Here is a 26,987-nt window from a genome sequence, read left to right as displayed (position 1 = left end):
ATAAATCATGTCAAGTATTTCTGGTGATTCTATTGTAGTTTAATAATTATTTAGCGTAAGGAAGTTAAATATAATATTTGTATATTTAAAGAATATAATTATGAACTAATTTTTAATTTCATAAAATGTAAAAACAAGCACAATTATTTTTAGAATGTATTATTAAAAATGTTTTATAATAATTGTAAACTTTATTTTTACGGTTTTACGTATATGAGGTTAAGGGGCTCATTTCACTTTTGGCGGGGAATTCTGTTCTACTTTTTCCGAATTGTTGGTCGAGTTTCTTATTCCATCACAAAACATGGGAATTCAAGGCCTTGCTAAACTTATCGGCGATAATGCTCCTTCTTCATTGAAAGATAATGAAATTAAAAACTATTTTGGTGAGTATCAATAATTTATTCTCAGTTTTGGTAGCCTTAAATATTCACAACTCACTATTATTAGCAGGTGCCAGCAAAGCATTAATCTGTTCCACTTTGTCGATTTAATTACAGTGACTGAGAATGACAAGTTATGGACATTCAGGTTTCATTCAAATAGCCAAGTTGACTAATTCTATGTAAAAGGTTTTATTGGAAAAATATAATTGCTCTAAAACAGGAATATATATATATACAGGCAACAAAATAATTAAAAGACAGTTGGGTGAGATTCGAAGGTCTCAGTTGTAAACCAAAGATTTGAAGAATGTGTAAACCAAAGATTTGAAGAATGTGTAAACCAAAGATTTGAAGAATGTGTTGGAATTTCCGAAAATTGTCCCCGACCCCCATTCCAAAACACTTTCACCGGAAATTTTTGTATATTCGGATTCTACATAGTAAATACTATATGCATAGAAAAATTTCATTAAAAAATATTCATTTTTCTGAAAGTTATGACCTCCCAAAGTCTGGGGGGTAAAACCCTGTAGTTATGCCAATTATTTTTGGTTACACGCTGCTTTTAGTCAGTGTTTTGGTACAAAGATTGTTTTAGTATGTATTAAGTACGTTGTTAATCTATGAAAGAATGGATGTTGTTTTACGCTAGTGAACTGTCTCCCTCAAAATACCAGGTTTTGTGTTGTGCACCAAGTTAGGTTTCAGATGTACATTGCAAAACTTTGCCCATAATGTTTAAGTCTGCTGCTTGTTTTATTTCTATAGACAGGAAACCTTCCAGACTTCTTTCTGTCGAGCACACACCAAGAAGAAAGTCACTACGTGATCGCCTAATTTCCTACAAGTTAGCAGTAAAAATCTTTCAAATCAATTTATCACTTTATAAGAAATACACGTTAGCTGATGTAGTCCTAGATATACCATGACACTTTCTAAATATAATTTTAATCATAGATCCGTTCGACCAAGGTTGATCTTGGTCTAAAGCATAATAAGCTTCGAGCTAAGCTAGAAAATCAATGATTTCAAATGTTGCTCTTCCAAAACATTCGGAGCTCATAATGGATATAAACATTAATAGTTTATGATGATTATATAGCCTAAACTAGCGCCAGCATTTTTGGATTGAACTTGTTGAGTGTCAATTCTCAGTGAGCATTTAATTTGTATCTGTATTATTTCTAATATCTTTATATTATTTTATGAGAGAAAACTTGGCACTCATACATTTTCGTACTATTTTCTTCATCTCCCGCCACAATCCACCTTTTCGCCTGAAACGGGGAGAGCTCAGCAGAACGGTAGCACACATACGCAACTTACACACATTGTCAAACAATAACCTATAAATAGCACTTTTTGTTTATCTGACTTTATCGTTACTTTTTTTTCATCTTCTAAAAAGAGTTATTTGTTGGGATGTAACACGTGCGTATATAAAACATGTATAATAGAAAGCCACATGAAAATACAAATCCAAAAGCGAAGAAAAAAACTTTATCGTTAAAATTATAAATTTTTATCATTCTTCAACGTATCATTTACTCCTGTCACCCAACATGCTAGAAATTGTGGATGTATCCTACGTGGATATAACTGCTATTTTTGGACGACACTTTTGTGCTTAGGTTGGCTACAGTAGCTATATTATTCGTTAAAATTATAAATTTTATGATAAATTTTGTCTTTAGAGTTAATCAAAACCTGAGAAATTTATAATTTTAAGGGGCGGGGCAGGTATAAATGTCATCTGCAACATATACTAGCTGCAGTTTATGCTAAATGTGTGTGTCTGCTAAGCTCTTCTTTAGCTTGAGGTGAAAAGGTGGATTTTCGCGGGAGATAATGGGTGGGAAAATGATGCGAAAGTGTACACGGGCCCACTTTTGTGCATCAAGGAATCAGATACGCTTTAGGAAGTTAATGATGCTTCTACGTGGTTGCTCTACTCAGAAATATCTACGAAACTTTTAAAATGGAAGGAGATCTATATCTAAACTAATGTGATCCTCTTAAATAAAGATGTGAAGCTAACGGCTTCAACTCATAGGTCTGCTCCATCAAGGCTAATCCGGAGCAAACAACGATAACATCAGACATGTGCCACCCTATCATTAAAAAAACAAACAAAAAAATAATGCATTGGAGAATGAAACGTTAGATAGTGTTCGTGGAATTTAAAGCAAAAACAGTGGTCAGAGCTGGAACTCCTTTGGTCATATTAGTGCTGACAAGAGTTAAATAATCGTTTAACGTCCGCTTTCCATGCTAGCATGGGTTGGACGATTTGACTGGGGACTGGTGATCCAGATGGCTACACCAGGCTCCAATCTGATCTGGCAGAGTTTCTACAGCTGGATGCCCTTCCTAACGCCAACCACTCAGAGAGTGTAGTGGGTGCTTTTACGCGCCACCGGCACGAAGGCCAGTCAGGAGGTACTGGCAACGGCCACGCTCGAAATGGTGTATTTTACATGCCACCTGCACACTGGCCAGTCCAGCAGTACTGGCAACGAACTCGCTCGAATGTCTTTTCAAGTGCCCGGAAGGCGACGTTGGTAGCGATCATGCTGGTGCTATTTACGTGCCACCGGCATGGAAGCCAGACAGCTGGTGCTCTGTCAACGATCGTGCTCGGACAGTGCTCTTAGTGATCTACTGGTACAGGTGCCATCATGATTTCGCTTTCGCTTGCCCAAACATCACATACAACTGAAATAAAACTCAAAAATCGAACAACTAAAGATGAAATCTAGTTAATATTTGTATTTGTAGGGCAGTAAGCTGGCAGAATTGTTAGCATAGGCAAAATGCTTTGCAGTATTTTGTCCATCTTTACGTTCTGAGCTAAATTTTTGCCAAGGTTGAGTTTGCGTTTCATCCTCTTGGGGTTGATAAAATACATACCAGTTGAATACCGGGGTCAGTGTAATTGACTTACCCACCTTCCTCGAAAATACTGGCCTTGTGCCAAAATTTGAAACCAATATATGTATCCAATATAAGCTACAAAAATAAACAGTGAAACACTATAGACAGTAATTAACAGTAGTAACAACCACACCACACTCTGTCGCAATGGTAACATCAAGCTTGCTTGATATATAGAAAAGGATTGAAACTGAACCAAAGTCGATGATTGGCACCCATGCCAGTGGAGCACTAACAGCACCATCTGAGTGGGATCACTGCCAGAGCAGCGGTCTTGCTTCCGTGCCGGTGGCATGTAAAAAGCACCATTTGAGTGTGATCATTTCCAGCTTCACCTTACTGGCACTTGTGCCAGTGGCATGTGAACAAAACATTGGACTGACTCCTGTGCAGGTGGCACGTAAAAAACACCATTTAAGCGTGGCCATTGCCAGTACCACTGGACTGGCCCTCATACCGGTGGCACATAAAAAGCACCCACTACACTCTCGGAGTGGTTGACATTAGGAAGGGCACCCAGCTGTAGAAACTCTGCCAAATCAGATTGGAGTCTGGTGTAGCCATCTGGTTCACCAGTCCCCAGTTAAATTGTCCAACCCATGCTAGCATGGAAAGCGGACGTTAAATGATGATGAGTAAGTAGGAATTCCATATGGTGTACTAAGTACAAACTATGGACAAGAGGTGCAGAGGAATCACAAGCAGGTTGACAAGGAAAGCAAATTTTGTATGTGGCAAATATGCAGGAACAATAAACTCTTAGAGCACAAGGGAAACAGATTCTCTCACATGCTTGATAAGACACCTAGAAGTTGTTGATAGGTTCTGTTATCTAGGTTCCCAAATTAAAAATGGAGGAGGATGTTCTGAAAAGATAGTAACCAGAATAAGAACAGGCTGGAGAAAGTTCAGGGTACTATTACTGCTTTGTGGTAAAAGGTTGCTTCCCCCGCAAGAGAAGCAGACTGTATGGTATTTGTGTATGAACAGCAGTACTACTTGGTAGTGAAACCTGGGCACTGAATGCAAAGGCAGAAGTCCTGTGAAGACTAGAAAGAAATCAAGCTAGCAAGCACACTCTGCTGGATGTGCAATGTCAGCATGCGTGAACAAATGAACAATAGGCAACAAATTTGTTAAGGAAAAAAATTGGGCATAAGAGAAATAAGATGCAGTGTGCAAGAAAGAGAATTGAGTGTATTGGTACAAACATGTGATGTGTATGGATGAGGACAGCTGTATAAAGAAGTGCCAACTGATTATAGTGCCTAGTACTTAGGGAAGAGAGAGAGACTCAAGATGTTGAATAAAGCTGTGAAGACTGATCCCAGATTGTTGAGTCTCATGGAAACATTGGAGCAAAATGACATCCACTGATCTATCAGTGCCTGTTGAACTGATTGACTTGAGCCAGCATGGGAAGCACAATCTCAGCATAGTTGAGGTTGATGATGATGAAATCTTGTTCAACAATAACACTTGGAAATCTGCTGGAGCATTTTTCATTTTTCATATTTTCCTCTAATGTTTTTAAAACTGATCTGTTAGTCATGAAGAATAGCAATATTAATAATAATAATAATAATAATAATAATAATAATAATAATTAAATGATCTTGAATTAAACTAGTTTCATCTATTTCTCAGTTTTCAGTATAACAGGATGTAGTTATTGAAATAAGTTAAAGTTTGAACTGTCAGTACAATAAGATACAGGCATGTTCACTACCCACAAGATATTTCATGTCAACTGGCATGGTTATCAAGATGGTGTTTCTGAATAAAAGCTTTTTTTTTTTAATGTTTTTGTTACAAACAAGTGTGGAAACCATTCATCTCCATAGAACTAACATACACCTCTCACAAAGTTATATATTTGGCAGAGCAAGTAAGATATGTAGTCATGAGTTCAAATCTAATGCTGGCTATCCCTTGTGTTTCTGGGTAGAGATGAGTAAAATAATCAAACAGTCTTGGACTAGTATTACATTAAGAAACAGAACAGCAATGCCATAAACGTTTGATCACCTTTACTTATCATCCATATTATAGTATAGAAAAATGAATGTCAAAAAGTACAGAAATTTTCAATTCACAACTATTCTGTCGATCAGAATAAACAGTGTTTTTCTTGCTGTCCAAAAAACTCACAACTTAAAAAAAAAAATATGGTGGCTTAGTCACAGAAGGAAGGGTGGTACATATGAATGACTTTCGAGTTTACTGCAATAGGAAGCAACACTATGAGGCCTGGTACTTGGTCTGGCCACTTACATCAAAATAAACTCTTCTAAAAGCACTCAGTGGATAGGTGGTAGTATTAAACCAGGTTAGTTTGTCACCCTAAAAAATTAATTTAGATGAATAATAGTATAATTTAAACAATGTTATTTCTTCACCTGTCTGCCTATATTTGCAAATTACTTTTTGGCCTCTCTTTTCAGGTCGTAAAATAGCTGTAGATGCTTCAATGAGTATATATCAGTTTTTGATAGCTGTGCGACAAGATGGCTCTAATTTAACAAATGAAAGTGGAGAAACTACCAGGTATTTTATCTTTTGTTTTGCCGAAACAAATGTAGAGCAGTGCCAGCTATGTTTTGTTATTTTAATCTAACACTGTTTCAAGAACATGCCTTCTGATCTCTGTACAGATTACTGATGCAGCTGCTCTCTACTCCTCTTGTACTACTACTTAACACTTCCGCCTTCCTCAGCCTCTTCTCTCACTCCACCTACTTACTGACATTTACCATCACTCACTACACTCACCTTTAACTCTATCTCTAACCATCTGTCACTCTCCTTTGATACTCTTATGGACTTACCTATCATCTTCGTCCACCCACAAGCTCTCTGTATTCTCCTTTGTACTCACCTTCTCATACCTCGAGAGTTCACTTTGGCACCACCTCATCGTCACTAGGTTTATAGTCTCTCCATCTACTCCCATCCACTCTTACATAATGCAGGATAGCCATATATCTCCTCTTTAGCAAGACACCTATGCTTGTCCCTCTATAATACTTTATCCTTTCAACACCTACCTGAAGTCATTACCTCCTCTCTCAAATACATTCCCACTCAGTAGAGGGGACTTTTTGTTTGTCTTTTAAGTTGCTTGGTGACCTTACATGTCAATGTCATGAAAAAAACCCACCCAGAACACAATGTAAAGTGGTTGGCTATGCAATGCTTTTTGGTTGGATTTAAAACCGAGATTAATAGTGTAATCATCATTTCTAAAGAAATTTTTATATTTAATATTCTTCTGTTTTCAGTCATCTTATGGGAATTTTCTATCGAACAATTCGTATGATAGAAAATGGGATCAAGCCAGTCTATGTTTTTGATGGGAAACCCCCAGAGATGAAATCAGGGGAGGTATATTTAAAAATTTTTCTTTCTTCATCCTTTGAAATTTAGTCATCGAAGTATTGGACAGTTAAACACGAACTATACTATTCAAATCTGTCTACGATACACCATTACCATTATTAATTTAGATTATAATCTACCAAATGATTACCAAATTTCTAGTTTCTACTTTGCTTCATGAGGACATTTTTGGGGGATTAGTTTTTTATTGTGTGACAAGGGACATATCAGATGTGGGAAAGGGAGAACTCAAGTTTAGCAATTTCATGATTGTTGTTGTTCTTCATTAGCGCTAGGTTGACTTCGATTGAGCAGACCTATGATCAGAGATATTCCATCTGTGGCCATCACTTTTTTTAAGGGTATCTAAGATTACAATTTTGCATTTGTTTTCTCTCTACCACCTCACAGTGTCTGATTGTCTTTTTGTTATCCCTTATCACACATACTCTTTGCTCTTCTGTGGTGTTTCTACCACTATACACTTAGTTTTTAGATGACCAACCATAAATATACAATTATAAGCAACCTTATATTTCTCATATATGTTATATTGAATTGAAGCTTAAACAACTTGGAAAATAAACTATGGTTTGAATTAAATTAAAACTTTGGGTTGGTGTTATTTAGTGGAAAGGTCTTACAGGATGAGAGAGAGAGAAACAAAGAAATCTTTCTACAATTTAATTATATTTTAAAACAATTTGTCAATAGATTACATTGATTATGGATAAGGATAGTTAATATTTCCATGATGATATTTTCTTTTTAATGGTGAATGCATAAAAAAAACTCTACAAAAATCTTTTTTGTTTTCATAGTTGGAGAAAAGAAAAGAAAGACGAGAAGAAGCTCAGAAAGCTCTAGAAAAAGCTGAAGAAGTTGGTAAGAATTGGTTTCATTCTTACTAGATACCCTTTATACCTGTTGACAATAACTTGTTGTAATATTTCCCATCTATAATGTTACTGAGCCTATCCAATAACCTTGTATCTACTCCATTCACCCTCTATTGTGTTTTTCTGCCTAAACCCTGCACTCTTCATGTTTTTCCAATCCTTCTGCATTGGAATTCCCTTCTTCCCTGCCATGTATTTTCTACAGACATTGTCTTAGAGATGTATAAGCTGTGCATAAACTGCATCTCTCACCAGTTCCAGATGATCTGTGATGGTCGTGAACACTACCTTGATTCTGTCACACTGTGTTCCTGCTAGAGCAGGAATAGGTTAAATGTCATCTCTGCTGGATTCCTGGTAAAATGGTTATGAACAACACACATAAAAAAGATGCAGATGATTCTGTCCATTAGTTTGCCTGTAACCATTATTCTTGAGTTGTGTATGCAACTTTATTTTTTGGTCAGGAGCCCAGTTGGAGGGTGAAGTTAGACACAAGGGCTCAAGACTGACAGTCAGCCATGCCAAATCATCTATGCCCAATTGTCTCATTCTGTGTGCAGTGGTACCAAGTTTGTAACCATGTAATTACGAAGCAGTTCTGTGACCATAGCATGTCTGATTAAGTTCTAATTAGTCTTTCCTTGTGAAATATTTCCTAATGCCATTCACTCTTCATTCATTTTCTAATATAAACATCTGAATCAACTACAATGTCCAATTTTTTTCAGGGGATGTGGAAAATGTCGAAAAATTTAACCGGCGCCTTGTTAAAGTCACCAAAGAACACAATGAAGAATGTAAGAAGCTCCTGAGTCTGATGGGAATACCCTATGTTGATGTAGGTTATTGTTTGGTTGATTCTTTAAAAAATAATTTTGAGGGAATATATTCTGAAGAATTACTAATTGCTGCATTTCTTTATTTGAATGACTAAATGCAACTTAGATCTGGTTTATTTTATTAAAATTGAAACCCATCTTTGACAGTTCCAGACTGTATTTAACTTATTTTGTGTGTTACTTTTGGCCCACTCTGTATTATTCCTTTGATGACTGAGAACTGTCCTCTGCACTATGACAAATTGTAATGAATCTTACAGTTTAGGCATGCTGCTGCTCTTTCACTGTCTACATTTTTTTGTACTGCCTTACATTCTGGTGGTACCCTATAGCGGAAGCAAGTTAAGTAGACTCAGCATCTGTAATTCCTTGCTTTGGTACAGTTTTGTGTCCAACCCAAGTTCTAATAAATATCTGATAAACAAAGCATTTTAATACACAAGAACTCTGAAGAACGAATATTGGATTGATCAAAAACATTCATTTCTTGACCATTCTTTCTTTTATATAAAATTACATTAGCTACTGTCCATCCGTTTTTTGGACATTAGGTGTGGTGTGGCAGCTATTTCTAGCTGGTCAAATGATCGTGTAGAGGTTTCTTAATTGAATCATCTCTCACCAATTACCTTTAAAACCCAGATTCACTCCGCTCTGTATTGGCCAAAGTAGTTATCTCCCTTGTCCAATTTTTGATTTTGAAAAAGGCCAAGACTTTTTTTCTCTGCTAAGTGATTGCTTCATTGCAGTCCTTTCACTTCACTATATTGCATTTGTGAGATAGTCGCAGGCATACTGTGTGGTTAAGAAGTTTACTGCCCAATCACATGGTTTCACGTTCAGTCCCACTGCACGGCACCTTTTGTATGGCTAGCTGCTCTTCCTGTCATCAGCAGGTGAGGGTTGGTGACAGGAAGGGCAACTGGTTGTAGAAAGTCTGCCTTAATAAACTCTAAGCCATGCAAACATGGAAAAATAGACGTTAAAATGATGAAGATGTGATGCTACTATACATTATTGCATTTGCTTGCGTTCATGCAAATTTGACTAATTAAACTCGTATTTTCTTCATTTAGTTGCACAAATGTTGTAATTTTAACATCAATAGCAAGATATAATAGTTCACTCCATGATACAATTCACATAACATTAGAATTCTATTTTGTTACACGAGCCTGGTGTAACCATCTAGTTCACCAGTCCTCAGTCAAATCGTCCAACCCATGCTAGCATGGAAAGCGGGTGTTAAACGATGATAATGATGATGAGTTAAGGTTGATAGAAATGGTGACTAAATTTTCCTTAAATTGCATCCTATCATCTTTTAAAAGAAACGATAATGTAATTCTAAATATGCTGTACATGAGAAAAGGACAAATGATCATTGCTTGATCAAGACTAACCTAGGGCCAAACAACAAAGACACTATTGCTGTTATCTGTAATACCATGTATGCTTATATTTACAGGCTCCTGGTGAAGCTGAAGCCCAATGTGCTGCTTTGGTTAAATCAGGAAAAGTGTTTGCTACAGGAACAGAAGACATGGATGCACTTACCTTTGGATCTTCAGTTTTACTTCGACATCTTACTTTCAGTGAAGCCAGGTTAGGACTATTCTTAAATTCATTGATTTGTGGCAAAATTTGACCAGGAATTTGTAGGGTAGTTGGTGTGTTGGGTGTTAGAAAGGGCATCCAACAGTAAAAACCATGTCAGAACAGACGCTGCATCTTGGTGCAGTCAGCTCCTGTCAAACCGTCCAACCCATGCCAGCATGGAAAGTGGATATTTGCAAAACTTTTTTTTTTTTTTCATTTTTTCACCTGTGCAAATTTGGGGCATAGCTGGTTATATTATTCTCTCAACCTGGTGCCATGTAAAATTGCCTGTGCTGGTGCCATGTAAAAAGCACCCAGCACACTTTGTAAAGTGGTTGGCATTAGGAAGGACATCCAGCCATAGAAACCAGGCCAAATTAGACTGGGATCTGGTCCAGCTTGCCAGCCCTGGTCAAACTATCCAGTCGATGTCAGTATGGAAAACTGACATTAAATAATGATGATGATGATGAACCCTTGGAAGGTGAAGCAAAGCCAACATCTTTCATCCTTCTAGGGGGTCAATAAAATAAGTACCCATTAAGTAATGATGTCAATTTCATCAATTCTATACTCATCTGAAACTGAGGTCTTGTGAGACTTGTGGTGCCCAGGGTTACCCTTGATGTTTTTTTTACTAGATTCTGATATTGTCTTTTTTGACATCTGTTTTGCCTATCCTTTGAATTATATGATTAAAATCACCTGCAGCCCTTCAAAGTCATATTCTAACTCCACATCCACCAAAAGTGTTTTATCAAATATTAGCTGCAGTAGTAGTTTTCAGTGCCTTCCATGAAGTAGACTTAAGATGTTAGAACAAAAACTGCAATAACTTGCCTGCCAACTGTCGTCGTCGTCGTCGTTTAACGTCCGCTTTCCATGCTAGCATGGGTTGGACGATTTGACTGAGGACCGGTGAAACCAGATGGCTACACCAGGCTCCAATCTGATTTGGCAGAGTTTCTACAGCTGGATGCCCTTCCTAACGCCAACCACTCAGAGAGTGTAGTGGGTGCTTTTACGTGTCACCCGCACGAAGGCTAGTCAGGCGGTACTGGCAACAGCCACGCTCATCTCGCTCGAAAAACCTCATGTGTCACCCGCACAAGAGCCAGTCCAGGGGCACCAGCAACGATCTCGCTCGAAAATCCTACGACAACCCCACACAAGAGCCAGTTCAGGGGCACCGGCAACGATCCCGCTCGAAAGATTTCATGTGTCGCCCGCACATGAGCCAGTCCAGGAGCACTGGCAACGATCTCGCTCGAAAATCTTACGACGGTCCCACACAAGAGCCAGTTCAGGGGCACTGGCAACGAACTCACTCGAAAAATTTCATGTGTCACCTGCACAAGAGCCAGTCCAGGGGCACTGGCAACGATCTCACTCGAAAGATTTCATGTGTCGCCCGCACATGAGCCAGTCCATGTGTACTGGCAACGATCCCGCTTGAAACATTTCATGTGTCACCCGCACAAGAGCCAGTCCAGGGGCACCGGCAACGATCTCGCTCGAAAGATTTCATGTGTCGCCCGCACATGAGCCAGTCCAGGGGCACTGGCAACGATCCTGCTCGAAAGATTTCATGTGTCGCCCGCACATGAGTCAGTCCAGGGGCACTGGCAACGATCCCGCTCGAAACATTTCATGTGTCACATGTTCATTAAATACATGGGTGGTTATATTAATTTATTACTGTTTGAGTCATGCACATCAAATTATTTATTCAACTTGGAGGTAATTTGCAATATCAGTGAATGCTTTATTTATTATTTTTTATATCAGAGGTGACAAATCTCATTTAGGCATGTGGCTGGTTGCAAGTACACTTCATTGACAAAGTCCAAAAAAAAAGCTGAAATGCATCTGGTATTCTTGCTAGCCACTGCTTGGATGATTTTATTTTCTTTGTCTCCCTCCAATAAACATATCGGCACAGGTACCATTGCCCTGACACTGGCATCAACCATGACTACGGCCTCACTTGGCTTGACAGGTCAGCATAAGCATAGTATATCGCCAAGGGTTTTGGTCACCTGTCACTGCCTCCATGAGACCCAACGCTTGAACGGTGCTTTTTACGTGCCACCAGCATGGGTGCCAGTTAGACAGCATTGGCATTGGCCATGACTACGATTTCACTCAGTTCAACAGGTTTTCACAAGCACAGCATATCGCCCAATAATTGAAGGGTGCTTTAACGGGCCAGTTATGCGATACTGGCATCGGCTGCGACTACGATCTCACTCAGCTTGATGTCAATGCCTCTATGAGGCCCAATGCACAAATGGTGCTTTTTACATATCACAGTCTCTCTTGGCTTGGCGGGTCTTCTCAAGCACAGTATATCTCCAAAGGTCTCAATTGCTTGTGATTGCCTCTGTCTGATCAGAAGAAATTTGGTTGCTATTTCTAGCAGGTTGTGCGACCATTTAGAACAGTGGTTCTCAACTGGGATCCATATACGATTTTCTCGTTAAAATTTATAAGCAATAAATTGCTCATACTCCTACAATACACAAAATATTTTGATTTGTTTTTTTTTGTATATATCATCATTGTCGTTTAACGTCCGCTTTCCAAGCTAGCATGGGTTGGACGATTTGACTGAGGACAGGCAAGCCAGCAGGCTGCACCAGGCTCCAATCTGATCTGGCAGAGTTTCTACAGCTGGATGCCCTTCCTAACGCCAACCACTCCGAGAGTGTAGTGGGTGTTTTTACATGCCACCGGCACGAGGGCCAGTCACTCAGTACTGGCAACGGCCACATATATAATTTTTAATAATATTTAATTATAAAAATACTGGAGGATTTTTTTTTTGATAAACATTAAATGGCTATGGATGTCCAGGACAGTAAAGTAGGAATCAAAAGGTGTCCATAAACAAACAAAAAAAATAGTTGAAAACTGCTAATTTAAAGACATCCTCATTAGCACTTAAGAGCCAAGTGTATTTGTCTTGTTGCTAAGGGTTTATAAGCTGATATTTAACACTCATGAAATAATGAGATGTAAGTGTGATTGTGTGAAATAACTTTGTAAGTTTTCTTTTGCTGTCTTAAATTTTGCAAATGCAGACATGTTTACTTTTTTTTTTGTTTTTAGAAAAATGCCAATAAAAGAAATAAATTTGAATAGAGTCTTAGATGAATTGAATTTTTCCCAGGATGAGGTAAGTTAACATTATATTGAGTTGTATGTTCTTTTATTATTTATTGGTTCCAGTCTTTGGACTGTGACCATGCTGGGCATCATCTTCAGGGCCTTTACTTGATTATGTCACCCAAGCTTTCTCATTTTGGTTTTAAATTTTGGCACAATACCAGCAATTTCGGGGGATGAAAGGCAAAGTCAACCTTGGCAGAATTTGAACTCAGAACATGAAGACAGGCAAAATTCCACTAAACATTTTACTTTGTGTGCTGACGATTCTGCCAAGTTTGCCACCTTCAAGCTTTCTCCTATTAAATCGTCATCACCATCGTTTAATGTCCGTTTTCCATGCTGGCATGGGTTGGACAGTTTAACTGAGGTCTGGAAAGCCAGCAGCTGCACCAGGCTCCAATCTGATCTTGACCCTGGGAGAATGAAAGGCAAAGATGACTGCAGTAGAATTTGAACTTGGTAGTTGAGGAGCTACAATTGAATACTACAAGACATTTTATCCAACATTCTAACAGTTCTGTCCATCTCCCACCCTCCCAGTCAAATAAATGTTTATCTTTAAGCAGTTTAATGCTTAAACCATTTTCTTGTAATTGTAAAATGCCACCTTAAACTGTTATTTCTTTGAAGCAAACAATTTGTTTACAGCTAGAATTTATACATTTATTTAGTTCATCGATTTGTGCATCCTCCTTGGCTGTGACTATTGTGATTCGATTCGTGGTATCGGTCCAAAACGTGCTGTGGAGCTTATCAAACAACATAAAAGCATTGAAACTGTTCTTGACAATTTAGATAAAAAGGTAAGGTGAACAATGTTTCATTAAATTTTATTTTAATATATACAGATGGGTAAAATAGCACAAACGGAATAAGGAAAATAAGAATTGGACAGTTGGACAATAGGAAATGTTGCAATAGGTAGACAAAAGGTGGTGGAGAAAACATAAACCCCAAACAATTAGCATAAAATGTTGTGTACAGTGAACTCATCATCATTTAATGTCCATTTTCCATGCTGGCATAGGTTGGACAGTTTGACAGGAGTTGGTAAGCTGGAGATCTGCCCAAGCTCCAATTTTCTGTTTTGGCATGGTTTCTATGGCTTCATGTCCTTCCTGACACCAATCACTTTACTAGTGTATTGGATGCTTTTTATGTGTACCAGTACAGGTGCTTTACACATAGCCATGGCGTGGGTGCTTTATGCTTAGCACCAGCATGGGTTCTTTGCATGTGGCACCAGCACAAGTGTTTTACATATGGCACCAGCACAGGTGCTCTATACAGGTACTTTTGTATGTGGAACTGGTACAGATAATTTTTATGTGGCACAGAAAAGAAGTAGACTGACATTTCAGATGAACTTCTTATTGAAGTATAGTAAGAAAAGAAGACATACATATTTATATATATATATAGGTGCAGCATTGCTGTGTGGTGAGAAGCTTATTTCCCAACCACTTGATTCCAGGTTCAGTCCCACTGCGTGGCACCTTGGTTAAGTGTCCTCTACTATAGCCTCAGGCCGACCAAAACCTTGTGAGTGGATTTGGTAGACAGAAACTGAAAGAAGCCTTTCGTGTGTATATATACATATATATATAGAGAGAGGGAGAGTGTGTCTGTGTTTGTGCCCCCCACCATTGTTTGACAACCGATGTTGGTGTGTTTACATCCCCAAAACTTAGCAGTTCAGCGAAAGAGACCAATAGAATAAGTACTAGGCTTACAAAGAATAAATCTTGGTGTTGATTTGTTTGACTAAAAGTGGTGCTCTAGCATGGCCACAGTCAAATGACTGAAACAAATAAAAAAATAGAGAGAGAGAGAAAGAGAGATATCGTATTTAAAGCATATTTCACATTACATTATATTTTAGGTTATCATATTCAATCCTATACAATAAAATTTACAAAAACTATAATGCTATTTTTTCTATCTAATAGTGTTACCATTAAAGTTGTTATATAACTGAAATAATTAACTTCTTAACCTTTTAGCATTCAGATTACTCAGTCAATGGTAATGATTATTTGTTCACATTGGTTTGAATTAATCATGTATTATTTCATAGCTTCAGGATTTCAGTGATGTGGTAGCTTAAAAGATTTGCCAATGTTCTGCGCCGTGAGGACCAAAGACTCGAGGTATTTTGTGTTGCAAGACAGTGTAGGAGAGAGAATAGTGATGTTGTAGGAGAGAAATGTGTTCGCATGGATGATGGTACGCTTGCACTAAATGAGGATGCAAAGAAAGAGGTCTGGAGATGCCACTACGATAGATTGCTTAATAAAGAGAATGAATGGGAGGAAGAGAGCCTGCCGTATGTCGACCCAATAGAGGGACCAGCTATCTGAGTTGATAGTACCAGGGTAGATAAAGCAATTAAGAGTATGAAGACCGGGAAAGCCCCCGGCCCATCAGGAATCACTGCAGAGATGCTCAAAATATCTGGCAGTGTTGGCTATAGCCTAGTCACCCGTATTACGAACCAGGTGATACACGAAGGAGTCATACCCAATGACTGGTGTAGCAGCATCATAGTCAACTGCTACAAAGGTAAAGGTGACGCTTTAGATACAAATAATTACAGAGGCATCAAGCTGTTAGATCAGGTTATGAAAGTTACAGAGAGGGTCATAGCCCTACTAATTAGGGAGCGAATCAATTTAGATGAGATGCAGTTTGGGTTCGTGCCAGGTAAAAGCACTACTGATGCTTTATTTCTAGTGAGACAGCTGCAGGAGAAATACCTAGCTAAGGATAAACCTCTGTACCTGGCTTTCGTTGACATGGAGAAAGCCTTTGACAGGGTCCCCCGATCCCTTATCTGGTGGTCAATGAGGAAACTTGGGATAGAAGAATGGTTAGTGAGAGCTGTGCGAGCCATGTACAGAGATGCTGCCAGTAAGGTGAGGGTTAGAAATGAGTACAGCAATGAATTCCGGGTAGAGGTAGGGGTCCACCAAGGTTCCGTCCTCAGCCCCCTCTTATTTATCATAGTCCTCCAGGCAATCACAGAGGAGTTCAAGACAGGTTGCCCCTGGGAGCTCCTCTATGCTGATGACCTTGCCCTAATTGCGGAGTCACTATCAGAACTAGAGGAGAAGTTTCAGGTGTGGAAGCAAGGTCTAGAATTGAAGGGCCTTAGAGTCAACCTAGCTAAAACCAAAATCCTAATAAGTAGGAAGGTAGATAAAACACAAACCCCTTCAGGTAGATGGCCCTGCTCAGTATGTAGAAAAGGAGTAGGTAGTAACTCTATAAGATGTACCCGGTGCAAGCTATGGACACATAAGAGGTGCAGCAACATCAAAGGCAGGTTAACTAGCAAGTTAGTTTTTGTTTGTGGCAGATGTTCAGGTGCAATAAAGACTAAACAAACAGGAAACAACTTCTATCTCATTCCAGGGTGAAAAACTAGAGGTAGTCGATAGCTTCCGCTATCTGGGCGACCAAGTTAGTAGTGGGGGTGGGTGCGCTGAAAGTGTAGCTGCTAGAATAAGAATAGCCTGGGCAAAGTTTAGAGAGCTCTTACCCCTGCTGGCAACAAAGGGACTCTCACTCAGAGTAAAAGGCAGACTGTATGACGCATGCGTACGAACAGCCATGCTACATGGCAGTGAAACATGGGCTGTAACTGCTGAGGACATACGTAAGCTCGCAAGGAATGAAGCCAGTATGCTCCGTTGGATGTGTAATGTCAATGTGAATACCCGTCAGAGTGTAAGTATCTTGAGAGAAAAGCTGAACATTAGAAGCATCAGTTGTGGTGTGCAAGAGAGACGATTGCGCTGGTATGGACATGTGGTGAGAATGGATGAGGATAGCTGCGTGAAAAAGTGCCACACCCTAACAGTTGAGGGAACCCGTGGAAGAGGTAGGCCCAGGAAGACCTGGGCTGAGCTGGTGAGGCAAGACCTTCGTACATTGGGCCTCACCGAGGCGATGACTACTGACCGAGACCTTTGGAAATGTGCTGTGCGTGAGAAGACCCGGCAAGCCAAGTAAGATCGTTGCCAGTGCCCCTGGACTGGTTCTTGTGCGGGTGGCACATGAGATGCACCATTTTGAGCGTGGCCGTTGCCAGTACCGTCTGACTGGCTCCCGTAGGATTTTCGAGTGAGATCGTTGCCAGTGCCCCTGGACTGGCTTGTGCGGGTGGCACATAAAAGACACCATTTCGAGCATGGCCGTTTTCGTGCGGGTGACACGTAAAAGCACCCACTACACTCTCTGAGTGGTTGGCGTTAGGAAGGGCATCCAGCTGTAGAAACTCTGCCAAATTAGATTGGAGCCTGGTGTTGCCATCCGGTTTCACCAGTCCTCAGTCAAATCGTCCAACCCATGCTAGCATGGAAAGCGGACGTTAAACGATGATGATGATGATGATGATTGTAGGGTAGGTGTGAGAGGCTTAATCTAGCTGGTTTCAACATAAAGCTGGTAGAATATTTGGGCCAGATATGTCCGATTTGAATCTTAAAGGGTTAATGGCTGAGTTGTTTTGCATAAGATAATCATTTTCTCCATTGGAGCCTCATTTTGTTTTAAATTACTTTTTGCTACAATTCCTAAACTTTTCACTCTTTTCAAGCATGAGTCCATTGGTAAACACTTTTTATCTTCCCCTGTCTTTCTCATTGACTGAATAGTTCTATTTCTTATTTCTTATTTCATTAGCATTTAAACCAGTGGTTCCCAGAATGGTACTGTTCCCCCACCCCTAGGAGTAGTGGAAAGTGGTGGTGGTGGTGTTCATTGAAGAAAAATGGGGCAATAATGGGGGTAATCAAAAGGTGGGCAATAGATGTGAAAACAACAAAATAATGGGTTGTGAATATACAGTTGTTTTGAATTTGCTGCAGAGAGTGGTCTGTGTTTGTTGTGGTGAGTTGGGGACAGGTGCTAAGAATGTGACTTGAGTGCCAAGGGGGCAGAGCCTGTAAAAGTTTGGGAGCCAGAGATTTAAACCAATTATATCCAACCAAACTATTCCACATGTTTCATGTTCAAACTGGCCAGATCCAGCCTCTCACACCTACCTTACAAGACAAACAATCGCATCATCAAAATCTCAAAGCTACATTATAATGCATGATTAATTGGAAAAAATGTGAATATAGAAGTATTACTTTTGACAAAATAATCTGAATGTTGAAGAGTGAAATATTTTGTAAAGAGTACATGATGATTTGTCTATAATTTTTTTTTTGTCTGTCTTCAGAAATATGAAATACCTAACAACTGGATGTTTAGAGTAAGTTATTCATTTTGCACCTATTTACACAATGTAATATTTGGCATATTTTATTATCAATATATCCATGCCTTTGCCTAAAATTGAGTTCCACACAATGCATTTCAGGTTCAATCCCACTGCATGGCATTTTTGGTTAGCATCTTATACTCTAGCCCTGGGCTAACTAAAGATTTGTGCGTGAATTTTGATGACACAAACTGACAGAAGCCCTTATATATGTGTGCTTTTATGTATGTTTGTGTCTCCTTATCTTAACCTCACGGGGGCGCAATGGCCCAGTGGTTAGGGCAGCGTACTCGCAGTCATAGGATCGTGGTTTCGATTCCCAGACCGGGCGTTGTGAGTGTTTATTGATCGAAAACACCTAAAGCTCCACGAGGCTCCGGCAGTGGATGGTGGCGAACCCTGCTGTACTCTTTCACCACATCTTTCTCTCACTCTTACTTCATGTTTCTGTTGTGCCTGTAATTCAAAGGGTCAGCCTTGTCACACTGTGTCACACAGAATATCCCCGAGAACTACGTTAAGGGTACACGTGTCTGTGGAGTGCTCAGCCACTTGCACGTTAATTTCACGAGCAGGCTGTTCCGTTGATCGGATCAACTGGAACCCTTGTCGTCGTAAGCGACGGAATGCTAACAATCTTAACCTCACACAATAGATATGAGAAAAATGTCGCTGTCCTACTAGTGATGTGCCTTGCTTCTAGTCTTCAATGAAAGCAAGCCCAGCCATGGGGAATATTACTTTGCTTGGAAACAGACGATGGTTGGCAACAGGAAGAGTATTGAGCCATAGAAAATCTGCTTCAACAAATTGTTTGACCCATGCAAGCATGGAAAGTGGATATTAAAATGGCCGTGTTCATTATATTACCAACTTCTTTTTGTCATTGTAATGAATGTGATATATTTAGTTTTATTATTTTTCAGGAAGCAAGAGAGCTGTTTCAGAAACCAGAAGTTACTGATCCTGTTTCACTTGATGTGAGTAAACTATTACCTTGCCTTTAATACTTCTACATAATCTAAAGCAGTGAGTTGGCTGGATTGGTAGCAAAATGCTTTCTGGAATTTTTGTCTGTCTTTACATTCTGAGTTCAAACTCTGCTGAGGTTTACTTTGTCTTTCATCTTTTTGGGTGGATGAAATAAGTACCAGTTGAGCACTGGAGTCAATGTAATTGACTTACCCCTTCCACCGAAATTGCTAGCCTTGTGTCAGAATTTGAAAGTTTGCATTGCTCTATAAATTCAGACTCAGTGGTAGGAAGGATTAAAACTTGAAAAAGAAAGTTTTGGACAAAAGTCCCAATAGCAAATATAAATAATATTGAATTATTAAGTAGAGGTATGAACTTAGAATTAGCTAAGTTTATAAATATGAATCAAAGACTGAAAATTGCTTAGATGCTTGGTATAGGATAGTTGTTAAGGTGGCTTTGCCTGTATCACTAACTTTAGCTGAGTAAAGGGAAAAAAAGTTCTTTTGAAAACAGGTGCCTGGACTGCAGGCCCCTTGCTGCTCAACCACACCAATAATAGCTACATCATTATGTAACAACAACTGTACAGGCTGATAGTAACTGTAACAGTCCTTATACAAACAAATGAAATAACAATGGTGGCAGAAGAGACAAGCAAAAGGAACTTTGATGCATTTTGATATATTAGAAACAACAGTCAAATTTCCTTCAAATCACACCCTGCTCTCTTAGAAAATTGAAGAACACAGATTTATATAAAAAGGCAAACATGATGGTCACAGCTGGAATGCCTTTGATCTTAGGTCTGCTCCATCAAGGTTGAGTTAGGGCTAAACAACTAGCAACGAACATGAAAGCATGAATCAGTGTTTTCTTATTTAGCCCATTAGAAATAGCAACCGATTTTCCTTCAAAGCATACAGTACCATCTTCCAAAAAATATTGGATACTGTGGTGTACTGGGTGTGCATAAAAGACAGAGTGGTTATGGTTGAAACATCTTTGGTTATAGGTTTGGTCAGTCAGGACTGACTTAGAGTTGAACAGTCACAATGAAAGCATCAAAAAAGAATCATTTCTCATCATTGAAAGCTGGTTGGCATTTGGTCTAATCTTGATGTCCAAGATTCTGATGAAAAGCACTATTAACATTGGAAGAATTAGAAAGTGGGGCTTTTAACCAAAGTAGTTGTTGACAATGATATGGTGATTAGTATAGAAAAGGAAACAAGGACTCTGTTGTAGTAGGTTATCACTATACCAATCCTAAGGATGTGTATTGTAAACCTGTATTTGCTGGGGAGGGGCATTAAACACAAACTAAAAGATTAGTAATGAAATTAGGTGCCAGTCTTCCATGGAGATTAGGTTTGTACTGGGTCTCTGTCATACCGGGAATTCTCTTGTAGTCAGTGATGCAACGGAAATAGGGTATAATGCATCGTGTTTCAGTCATCTTCACACTGACTGCAGACTTAAAGTGCTTGCATTAGTTTATTCTATCAAAGATATACAATAGCCAGGAGTTTGGGGAGGCTTGCATTGATTAATATTTTAAGCCCGCATAAAGAAATATCTCTTGAGAGCAATCAGTTTTTAATAAAATTTGATGAAACTTAACTTTTTTTCATTTTTGTTTATTATTCAATAGCTAAAATGGATAGAACCCAAAGAAGAAGAACTAGTTCAATTTATGGTTGAAGAGAAACAATTCAAGTAAGTTTAATTGTATTTCTAGTATTGTGTGTCTAGTTTCCTAGGTTTCATTCTTAAGTTTGGCCAACCTTTTAATAAGATTGTTGACTTAAACTGCACAACTATGGATGACATAGACTAAAAGGATTCCTCATATGACACAAATTAATATTAGGTTTCAGAATTTAAACCTTTAAACCACACCCCCATCTCTCTCCTTCTCCCCATGTGCCATGTCTGTCACAGTCATCAGTATCATGGATTTTTGTACCAAAGTCTGAAGATTAATGAATTTTCTTGAGAAAAATACAGTAATGGTTTGCCATTGTGTTCTACCTTTTATTTACAGTTTACTCTTCTAGTCCCCTGCTCTCCCAAGCTTATCTTTGAGGTACAGAGCCTATTTAAACTTTGGAGATGGGAACTGGCACATGTGGTGTCAGGACATGGTCACACCACTAGTGCAGCTCTAACACACATCTTGGGCCAGCCCACCTTCAAGTCCTGTATTGCTTAGCCAGAGAACCATCATCTGCTATGTGACCTGTAACTGGGACTGTTAACAGGTATTACCATCCCAGGCCAGAGCAGACCTAGGGGTAGTGGTCACTAAGGCATTACTCTCCCCAAACACCTGAACTCCCAAGCTAGAGCCTTATCACCAGGTGTGTTTTGATACATTATGATTTAAATATTTTTACAATTCCATAAGCCCTGATATTAGGATAAACTCTCCATACATTCCAAAGGCAAATTTTTAGATGTCTTGTCAATTTTTATCCAAATTTCTACATGGATTTTCAGCTTTACATTGATTTTTTTTTTTCAAAATGCTGTGATAATAGTTTTCTTTGCATCATGTGAATTGAATTGTTTCAAAATATGTAAATGCAAACAATATATAGATTATGGATTTAAAGCAATAGATTTAACACCAACAACTTCGCAGTGTGTACTGGTTGCTTTTTGCATGACGGCTCTTGTGAAGTGACCGAATATCTTGCAAGATCAAGAAAAGAATAGAAAGGAAAAGTTGACATTAAAACAATTATGATGATGACAGGAACTTTTAACTGTACAATTGGTATTTTGTGTGTTCAGTACGTTTCCTTTTCTTTTTTTTTATCTCGCATTTAGTGAGGACAGAATTAGAAATGGCATCAAGAAATTAAAGAAAGCTCGCCAAGGTTCAACGCAAGGAAGATTAGATAATTTCTTTCAAGTGACATCAGTAAATTCAACAAAGCGAAAGGTATCTATTGTTCACTTCATTAAACATTTTCTTTTGGTTAAAAGCTTTATGTGTATACAGTCGTTTTGTAGCCATATTTCTACATGTTTAAATAAACAGATAAAAATAGACAACTAGGAGGGATTTAATAAGCAGTACTCAAGACCTGCCAGTCACAACAGAATTGATATCCTAAAACCATGTTAGTAATTAATACTTGTTCATGAGGGGCTTTGCTCTGTCAATCTTCTCCCTCCACCGTCATTTCATCCCCTAACACCCATCGTTTCCTCTATCACCTGAGAGCAGAACAGACACATACAATCCCCCTGCCTACTTGTCTGCACCTTCTCTCCCCTCCTTGTACTGTTCTCCATCATAATATCTCACTTATCTGCTATCACACTCAATGCCCCCACATATCTACTGCCCCAGCTTCTGAGCTCTCTATATTTTACTCCATCATTTGCTACAGTTACCTCATCTTGCCCTCTTATCCAAATCAATCTTCTCAATGTCACTTGAGGGCATGTACCAACAAACACATTTCTGCCATCATATTTCATTATCACTCCCTTTATCTTACTTTCCATTGTTTTTTAACTGGGGTATCCATGTATCTACCCTACAGCAAGACACCTACATCTTTCTCTTCTATACCTTAAATATCTCATCTGAAACAAAACCACACTGCCTCAATACTACTTCTCCTCCCTTGCAGTTAACAGTTTTTTGTTTTGCAAGGTACTTGGTGATCCTATTGATGCTGGTGTCACATAAAAAGCACCCATTACACTCTGTAAAGTAGTTGATGTTAGGAAGGGCATCCAGCTGTAGAAACCTTGCCAAAACAGACTATGGAACTGGTGTGGCTCCTGGCCTTGCCAGCTCCTGTCAAACCATCCAACTCATGCCAGCATGGAAAATGGACATACAATGATGATGAGGATGATGTTGAACTTAACTTTTTTCATTATAAATTTGGTATTTCAAACATAACTTAACAAAATGTTCTTACATAAAATAACGATCGGTTTTGGAACCAAATATCGTGTCAAGTGGGTTGGTATTGAGAGAGTTAATCATTAATTAATGTCTTACAGCACAAGTGTAAAGAGAGCAAAATTGACCTGAAGCCTTAAATCTATAGATTTTATAGTCTTCAAGGTATCAGGTTATCCTTTAATGATACTCGGTTTTGTGTTTGTAGGGTTAATGTAGATACAGGCATGGCTGTGTGGTTAAGAAGTTTACTTTCCACCTACATGGTTTTATGTTCAGTCCCACTGCCTGGCACTTTTGGTCTGTGTCTTCTGGTATAGCTCCAGGCCAACCAAAGACTTGAGAGTCAGTTTGATAGATGGAAACTGAAAGAAGCCTGTCATATATGTGTGTGTGTCCTTGTTATCACATTACAGAATTATTGTAGATGAATGTCATTCATTTCTGATTTGTGAAAACATGTTTGAACATGGGGGAAATATTGCCCTCTTTGGAAGCAGGTGAGGGCTGGCAAGAGGAAGGGCATCTGGCCACAGAAAATCTGCTTCAATAAACTCTCTCTGACAGCAGGAACTACATCTTGCCATAAAATATTTGCCTTATCTAACCCATTGTAGGGGATACTGTCACATGTTAAGAAAATTAGGTTTATATGTATGATGTTGTTCAGCCCCCTGCGCAATGGCCCTGTGGTTAGGGCAGCGGACTCGCAGTCATAGGATCGCAGATTTGACTGGGCATTGTGTTTATTGAGCGAAAACGCATAAAGCTCCACAAGGCTCTGGCAGGGGGTGGTAACGAACCCTACTGTACTCTTTCACCACAACTTTCTCTCACTCTTACTTCCTGTTTCTGTAGTACCAGTATTTCAAAGGGCCAGCCTTATCATGCTGAATCTCCTCGAGAACTACATTAAGGGTACACGTATCTGTGGAGTGCTCAGCCACTTGCATGTTAATTTCATGAGCAGGCTGTTCCAGTGATCAGATCAACTGGAACCCTTGTCGTCGTAACTGACGGAGTGCCATTGGTTGATCCAGAATTATAGAAGACACTTTCCCAAGGTGTCACACAGTAAGGCTGAACCCAAAACCACATGGTTACAATGAAAGCTTCTTCCACCACATAACCATTCTTTACTGGTGTGAGATCTTTCTTATACCACTTCGTCATTCAGTTCTTAGACCCGACTCTGCAGATTTCCTCTGCAAAATCAAGGTAACTGCTGCCCATCTGAGGAATGAGGTGGAGTGCTTGTTGCAGAAAGTGTCACAAGCCATTCTCTGCAGTAACACTTTTGCAATTATGTCTGTGGGGTGCAACTAAACACACCATTACCCCCCCCCCAAACCATCTTATGCTGCTTGACTCATCCTTTCTTTTTTCATTGTTTCCTTAGTGAGGTAGCTATGGGGAATTTTTCTTCATAATTTAATCTTTCATACTTTTAATGTTTTTCTTTTTTTGTTTTGTTCCTGTAAAAACATGTTGATAAAATGTAATTCAAATATTTTGCCTAAAATATTTTTTATTCATTTTCATTTAAAATATCTCTTATTCAAGTACATCTAATACATTTATCATTCAATTTCATCTGATGTCTTTATCATTTAATTTCAGTCTAATGATATGAAAGGTGACCCTAAAAAGAAAGCCAAAAACAACAGTTTCAAGAAAAAAAAGTAAATGAATTTTATCAGAGAAAAATCATGTAACTTCTTCACATTTAAACAGACCATATGTAGTAAATAAAGTTCCAATTTTCGCTGCTTTTAGCAATATGTTTTCATTTTCTACATTAAAATGTTTTATGTTGTCTTTCTTCAACAATACATACAAATTTGTGTGTTTTATATGTATGTACATACATAGATACATACTGAACTGCTGTGCTAATTGTTTAGTCACAGGTCCACTCTAATTTTTCAGAACTATATTATCGAGTTTGAGCTTTTTAAAACAATAGTTTATATATTTACAATTTGTGGAGATTTTGTTATCTCTAGCATTGGTGCAGGTGTAGTTCTATGGCTAAGAAGCTTGCTTCCTGACTTTGTGGTATAGGGTTCAGTTCCATTGCATAGCACCTAGGGCAAATATATTCTACTATAGCCCTAGGTCAACCAAAGCCTTGTGAATGGATTTCATTGACAGAAACCTGCCGAGTGTGTATATATATGTATGTCTGGCCATGGGGAAATGGTTTCTTGCTTGGAAAGTAAGGGTTGTTGACAGGAAAAGCATCCAGCCATTAAAAAAGTCTACCTCAATGAATTTCACTCTGAGTAAGAGGCCCTTTGTTACCAGCAGTGATAGGAGCTCTCTGAACTTTGCCCAGGCTATTCTTATTCTAGCATCTACGCCCTCAGAGCATCCACCCCCACTACTGACTTGGTCACCTAAGTAACAGAAGCTATCAACTACTTCTAGTTTCTTCCCTTGGCATGTGATGGAATCTGTTTTCTGTGCATCTTCGGTGTTTATTGCCCCTGTGCTGCTGCCACACACAAAAACTATCTTTCCAGTTAGTCTTCCTTTGATATTGTTGCACCACTTATGTGTCCATAGCTTACACCAGGTACGTCTTATGGAGTTTCTACGTAATCCTTTTCTACAGATCGAGCAGGGGTATATGAGAGTAAAGGTTGCATGCAAAGATTTTATGCTCTGCCTAATAGCCATCTATATATCATACTTAATGTATATACGCCATTTATTGGGTATTAACTGCAGTATTTGTTTGAAAATAACATCTTATGGGCATGCTTTATTAAAAACAAATATCAGAGAGGGATGAAGGATCACCCCAGCATGTGGCTGCTTGCAAGTACTTATTCAAATGGCTGAAATGCATCTAACATTCTCACTGCTGCTGGAGTGATTTTCGTTCCCCTCCAATCTGTGTGTTTTTAACAGTACATCTATGAGAGAAGTTATTTCAGGACAAATACCACAGTAACTGGCCTATCAACAATGTATATACATTAAATATGACACATAAAGAGCCATTTTGAATTAATACTGTCTCAATTGTGTATACCAGATTGAGACACTGATTGACCCTACAACAGATGGTGGAGAGTCAAGGAAGGATGGAGCTGCTATGAGTGAAGAGCAGGGTGTCAGGTATCGGTAGGAGGTTAATATATGTAGTGGAAATTATCCCTGTCCCACTATCATACTCTAACTTCTCACCTGGTACACAAACACTTCCCCCAGTTCCACTCTCTTTCTCTCTCAACTAAGGGAGTTATTTGGTGCCCCTGCTGGCGCTGGTACCATGTAAAAAGCACCCAGTACACTCTGTAAAATAATTGGGTGTTAGAGAGGGCATCCAGCTATAGAAACAATGCCCAAACTGACAATTGGAGTCTGGTGCAGTTCTCTGGCTTGCCAGCTTCTATCAAACTGTCCAACCCATGCCAGCAAGGAAAACAGATGTTAAATGATGATGGAAAATGTGACAACTTAGGAACAGCGCATGCTTGGTTGGTACACAATAGAATTTAAGGAAACATTTGATTCCTGCATACATTAGAGCAGTTTATGAAAACCGATTATGCTGCAGTGGTACAATTCCCATTTGGACAAGTGAAAATT

The 26,987-nt window shown here is 38.9% G+C and overlaps 1 protein-coding gene across 1 annotated transcript; it reads left to right on the top strand.

Moving 5' to 3' along the window:
- The first annotated feature begins 54 nt into the window (after positions 1-54).
- Positions 55-25,162, top strand: LOC106868526 (flap endonuclease 1). Its single transcript, XM_014913832.3, has 13 exons — positions 55-386; positions 5,765-5,867; positions 6,602-6,704; positions 7,520-7,583; positions 8,329-8,438; positions 9,908-10,044; positions 13,150-13,216; positions 13,881-14,012; positions 18,440-18,472; positions 19,408-19,461; positions 21,111-21,175; positions 22,292-22,406; positions 25,008-25,162. Exons 1-13 carry the CDS (start codon positions 305-307, stop codon positions 25,071-25,073), a joined length of 1,131 nt encoding a protein of 376 aa, XP_014769318.1. The 5' UTR covers positions 55-304; the 3' UTR covers positions 25,074-25,162.
- The last annotated feature ends 1,825 nt before the right edge of the window (positions 25,163-26,987 follow it).

This window comes from Octopus bimaculoides, chromosome 5 (genome assembly GCF_046866305.1).
Source record: "Octopus bimaculoides isolate indiv1 chromosome 5, ASM4686630v1, whole genome shotgun sequence".
Lineage (NCBI taxonomy): Eukaryota > Metazoa > Mollusca > Cephalopoda > Octopoda > Octopodidae > Octopus > Octopus bimaculoides.
The sequence above is the reverse complement of the archived record's forward strand: the minus strand, read 5'-3'. Positions and strand labels throughout refer to the sequence as shown.